Source organism: Limulus polyphemus, unplaced genomic scaffold (genome assembly GCF_000517525.1).
Source record: "Limulus polyphemus unplaced genomic scaffold, Limulus_polyphemus-2.1.2 Scaffold69, whole genome shotgun sequence".
In the NCBI taxonomy this organism is placed as follows: Eukaryota; Metazoa; Arthropoda; class Merostomata; order Xiphosura; family Limulidae; genus Limulus; species Limulus polyphemus.
This window is the reverse complement of record NW_013665679.1, coordinates 1,213,287-1,219,430: the sequence shown is the minus strand read 5'-3', so window position 1 is coordinate 1,219,430 and position 6,144 is coordinate 1,213,287. Positions and strand designations below refer to the sequence as shown.

The window sequence follows — 6,144 nt, the reverse complement described above, 5'->3', positions numbered from 1 at the left end:
CCAAAGTACATGATAGTTCTAGAAGCGTTGCGTCACAGTGATCATGTGACTCGATGACGCAACAATACAAAAGCTGACTGTCATGTTTGTTCAACCTTAAAAACAAGTGTTACGAAGAAATAGCCACCACATTATGAAAAACTGGTACGTATATGTATATTAGCTGATAATAGGTTTGAACGGTACCTTTATACACAATGATTTAGATTTTAGATAATGGGGTTTCTTGCATTGTCTGACAGTGCAGCTGGAATTATCATAACCAAACATATAATATATGAATAAAAATTGATACAGAATATTAAACAAAATTATATTAGTATGTTTTAAGTAATCTTTACTGTTATTTATTTTTTGACTGTATTATTTAAGCTGTATTTTTCTCACGATACCAACTCACCAAGAAAGCCTCTTTTCGTTAACATTCTTTCACAATGCAGTATATTTATTTTTGAACTTGTAAACAGAGCCAATTAGGGCCGGGCGTAACCTAATGGTTAGCGTAAGGAGCTGAAAACCATAAAACCCAAGGTTACAGCCGCGATATGCAGCTGAATACGTCCGCACTTTCACCTCAATGGGCGTTATAACCGTGTCCGTTCGTTATTCAGTTAAGGCTTAAAAGTAGCCATGTAGGTGGCGGATGCTGCTGGTTGGTTACCCCCTCTTTCTCTGGTCAGCAGTTCTAAATTAAAGATGACTGAACCTAAGGAGTCTCTGACCTGGCCGTTTATCCTATGTGTCTAATAAAGTACAATTCTGGTTGAAAATAACAAATAATGAACAAAATGATAAAAGTACAATTAGAATTTATGACATTTCTAGCAGAATCACACGTCAATATTGTCAATCGTGTGCGCAGTTTGACCCATACGCAATCACAAAAGACTGTCTTGATAATTAAAGTTTAGATATTTTAGGGAACGTTAGACATATTTATTTACTCTGTAACAAAGTTGGTTGAGTATAAATGCAAACGTTTAGACCAACGGCAGTGACATATATATCTCTTCTACCTTATAGCGTATCATCAATTACCTTTAAGCAACCATGCATTGTTAATTAATTGAATGTTCCTGCTATAATTTCATTTGCTTTCCTTTGTCCTTAGATTAATATCATATATTATTTAAATCTCACTTTTTTCTTAGATTACATGTTTTCAGTAATTAATTTGAAAGGATGTTTTCCTTTGATAAAAAAGGAGAAAGAAATAGGCTTTCGGGCTGAATGTGTTTGATTGCGATGAACATGATGAACTACGAGCGAGTTGTATTGTTTTGCTTCTTTCACATCGTTTTTCCAAACTTCCACATAAACGCTTGTTTTAAAAATATATACCATCGAAATATTACTGTATCTAACTCGTTCGTTATTACAATGTCGTGATGACATTTCAGTCGGCAGTTTCGAAGCATTCGTAACATCTCTGACAACGAATCTTATTTACTTGTATGACTAAACAGTTTTAATTAATTGTTTTAATTATAAAACTGAATCGGTCTAAAACTCAACAAGAATTAGACCGGAACGCGCGGGAACTTAGATGTCATAGGGTGTGTCATGCCTTTCATCATGAGCCATATTTTATTACTTTATAGTACTTTTATTTGAAACTCACGAGAACATAAAGTCACGTACAAGCTATACTTACATATACATTATTTGGATATATATCAAGTAAGAGTAATATCTAAAGAACCATATCAAATTAATCCAAATTATGTTAAATATATATTCAACGTTAATTTGAAACTACTCGCAATCAACTACTTTCTTGAACTTACCCACCAACTACGTAAACGTGACGTTCCGATGCCGCCACTCCGGCTCGTGACCTACGATGGAGAGTTGGTAGAAATGGCGCCCAGCGATCAGTGCGAGTGTTGTAATATTCACATTCATTGTGAATGGTAAACAATGAACCACCGCCTAAAATTAAAACACAGAGCATTAGTAGAAAGAAGAAGTGTGTGTGTTGGCCCAGCTCATAATCATCCAATGAATAATGCAAAAGTGGGTTGATACTGTTACCATTTATTATTGGATTCTATTTTATTCTAATCAAGAATAGAATACTCAGTATATAAATTTAACAATAATTTACCCTTCAGACAGCTGAAGAGTTACACTCTCCACCCCTTTGGAAGAAAAAATCGATTTATTGTTTTAAGTTTCTGATGCGCAATCATAAAAAAAAACCTCAGCAGAGAATTTAAAAAGAATTATTTTGCACTATACCAAAATGCGAAAAAATGTCAGATGCCCAATGAGACGATTTGTCATAACTTAAAGTTTGCAACCTATATATATCATGTAAATATAACAACGTGTTCTGTACAACTTACAAAGAGAATATCATCGGAGTTACTAAATGCACCGTCCTTATCACGATCAGCACCAGCATTAGAAGTTTACTTACCTTCACAGCTCAAGATTCGCTGAGATCCGCCAGGAGGCTTACAGCTGAAAAGTTTAATTGTCTGATGTGTGAGGTCATAAATAATATAGTCTTATAGGTACTGTTTGAAAGTTAATTTTAAGCGAAGGAATCGTTCAATGTCACATTTCTCTCTCAAGATCAAATGATGTTTTATGATTTAATTTGATATCATTAAAACAATTATTATGCAGTTTTCGTATCTTTAGATTCAAAATAAAGAAGCACCGAGTTCTAACGATTGTCGCGACATTTTTTTCCCGTCTTGTACGCCTGGCATGGCCTGGTGGCTAGAGCACTTGACTCGCAATCTCTTTCAGTCGTGAGAGCGTTATAATGTGACAGTCAATCCCACTATTCGTTGGTAAAGAGTAGTCCAAGAGTTAGCAGTAGGTGGCGATGACTAGCTGCTTTCCCTCGAATAGCTTTGAAATTCAAAAACAAACAAACAGTTCATTTTATATACAGAAACAGTCATACACTGAATGTATGGCAAACGTAAATTAAGCATATATTAAGGCTGGGTTCAGAACAAAGATTATGTGTGTCTTTTGTTTACCTTTTTTTTTCACAGACTACCGTTTATTAGTCTCTGTGTTGAGGAAAGTATATGAGATTTAAGGACAGTTACGTCAGTGACGCGTAATTTAAATATTATGACATATCTTTCTATTTATTATGAACATTCTATTCTTTTGGTTCGCTTTTTAGTTTAGTCATTTCTTTTCACTCATCTGGTTTGTTATACGTTTTTCTAGATTGGTGTTTGTTAGATCGCACACTGACTAACGAGCTAAGAAACGTTTTCCAGAGTTGCAGAGACGACATTACTGTGTTTAGTAAAATATAATGTCCAGTAACATCTTGATAATGTAAACCCTTGCCAGAAGCAGTTTATTTTAATTAGTACCTGCGCCGGCACAGTGGTATGTCTACGGATTTACAACGCTAGAAACCGGGTTTCGATACACGTCGTCGGCAAAGTACAGATAGCTCATTGTGCTTAACTATAAACAAACAAACTTAATGCCTGATACCTTTATCGAATCCATCCTACTACGTTTAAAAATATTTGTTTAAAGAATAATAATGTTTAAGGCCTGAAAACAGCTTCGTCGTATAACCTCGATCAACATTTGTAAGAGTAGCTTTTTTTTCCTAGATTGTTTTGAGAAGTTTCTGTGATTAGCATTCGCCATTTTTTGGATCTAGATTTGTTTGGTTTACTGTTTTGGAATTCTAACTTTATTGCTTGCCCCAGTCTCCCTTCTTGAAATACTAATGAAAATAATAACGTGTACAGGACAATATGTGTACTTTTAAGGTAATGTTTTCATGATATGGAAAAGTTTTATAAGGTTGACGAAAACGAAGGTATTTATACTTTTTATGTAAGACAAACTATCTTCCCTAATTTTGAACTACTGACCAGAGAGAAGACAGCCAGTCAGCAACACTCATGCTAAGGGAATACCAGCACTCTTATAACACATCCGTAGTCTAAAGTGCAAGGACTATTTTGTGATATCGCCACCTCCGAAATCTAAACCTCTATCACAGGGCCAACCCGTGCCCTGATGAAAACGTAACTGATGTTCCTACTAGCAAAACCTTAATTGTGAATGCAGTTAATCTTTGTTTTCTTTTTAATCAACCGGTTTTCTGTCACATTTGGAGGTTGGGCTGTGTAAACCGTGATAGTCATCTTTTGTTATGTTGCTTCCACGTAGAAGGAACATCATGTCTGGTGTTGACAATAGATACTCCCTGTTCATTAGATTTTTTTTAGATTGAATGGGTTCGTTCTACCAGTAGTCTAAGAATTATTATTTTATCTCAGCTGCATTTTTGTTTGAGGGAAGAAGAGGATCATATACAGGATTTTGAATAATTCATGATATGATATTTAATTATTTTGAAAGTAGTATTGTATTTTTCAACATTCTTTAAATAAACCATCAAACTCATGACAAGAATAAGTCGAGTAAAAGAGTGATTTCAATTACTTCAAACATACGAATATTAGTGACATGATTCACGCCAGAAACAAGTAATGAATTATACCGTACCGCGCTTCTAATCTCCCTGACAGCCATTACAAGTGTAAAAAATGTATGCACAAGTTCATTCTTCCTACTACTGTTTTAGATTGTTCGCAAAGTAACTGAAAACTATAAAATAATAATAACTGACATCATAACATCATGAATTTCATAACTTAGCTGTTGTCACTTTCTTTAAGGGAGGTAGAAAATTTTTTCAAATATATACATTTTTGGGGATCTGCTACTCTACATCTATGTTAATAATAGTAATATTATTTTAATATTAGTAATGAGTAATTCTATTTACATTACAAAGTTACGATAAAGGGCCTTTATTGTGCATTCTCAAATATCGTAATTATTGATTTATTTCTTTTGATTACAATTTTTGTATTACTTGTAAACTTATAAATTGAAGAATAAACCATATATATTTTAAAACATTGTACCATAACATGTTACAAATAAAAATATTGTTACGTGTCCGTTCGTTCGTTAATTTTCCGTAAATTCGTTCCGACGAAACTTTAGCGACACAAGTCCTTTCTTAAATAAAACTGGTTTATTCTTTCTGAATATAACTTTGCGATGCACTTAATTTCAACAGTCGCGCTATAACAAACGCTATAATTCAAACGAACGTCTCACGTGCTCAACAATATTCTCTCTCCGCAGTTCAATTACACATTGTTCCGTCACGTTGTGACCGTCTTATATATATAAGACTAACACATATCTAGTAAACGCTAGGGCATTCATGAAGAAACAGGATATTTCTAGAAGTCAATGACGTGTTACTAGGGTCACGTGACCCCGATGTCGTAACACTGCCTCTTCCTTAGTATTGTTCGTCCCGAACAATAGCCACTTACATTAAACCAATAACAATTAACAATAACTTAATTAAATATACAGAATTACAAACACAAAATTACAATTCAACAAAGTCTCTTAATTTTACCGGACGTATCTTCTTCTGTACTGGTCTCCGTCTCGTTGGCGTCTGCTTCATATGGGGTTCATCTACTTCAATCAGTGGTAGTAACTTCATCAAGAGCTTCACCGTTTCCTTTCTCAAAACTGAGTAGAGTTTCTTCTTCGACGGTGGCTTTTTCAGGTGACACGTCTTCAGCAGCGTCATTTGTTCTGTTGTTCACTTCGTCCCAACTGAAATGGCCTTGGACCGTGATAACGCCAAAGCCTGTTGGCATGCACCACTTTTGGCTTACCTCGCCGACCACATTTTATTCGGAAAGTCACGTCTAAGAGACGATCCACTATGTTATATAGGCCTTCCCATGGAGAAGACAACTTAGGAGACTTCCCTTTGGTCTTCCTGGGATTATACAACCACACCTTGTCTCCTGGTACAAAGCTGACTTCAATAGATTTCTTATCATTAGATAGCTTCATCGAATCAGCAGACGTTTTAAAGTTTGAACGATAACACTTTCACAAACTCTGACACATTCTCAGGCAATTTTTCATAAGGTGGGCGTCCTGTTAACCGAAGCTCCAAACATCAACTTTGCTGGAGTGTATCCAGTGGCTTCATGCTCTTCTGTCCTATAGACCATCAACAGTGGAGGGAGTAAGACATCCTAGTCATCTTGGCAGCTATTACAAAATTTTGCCAATTCCTGTCCCAGTGTCCAGTTG

The 6,144-nt window shown here is 35.3% G+C and overlaps 1 protein-coding gene across 1 annotated transcript in view; it reads right to left on the bottom strand.

Moving 5' to 3' along the window:
• Positions 1 to 6,144, bottom strand: part of LOC106465608 (kelch-like protein 17) — a 64,510-nt gene that overhangs the window by 32,871 nt on the left and 25,495 nt on the right. Inside the window, exon 7 of the mRNA XM_013925845.2 lies at positions 1,788 to 1,932. Coding sequence (XP_013781299.2) covers positions 1,788 to 1,932 — 145 coding nt within the window. The remainder of the gene's footprint in view (positions 1 to 1,787; positions 1,933 to 6,144) is intronic.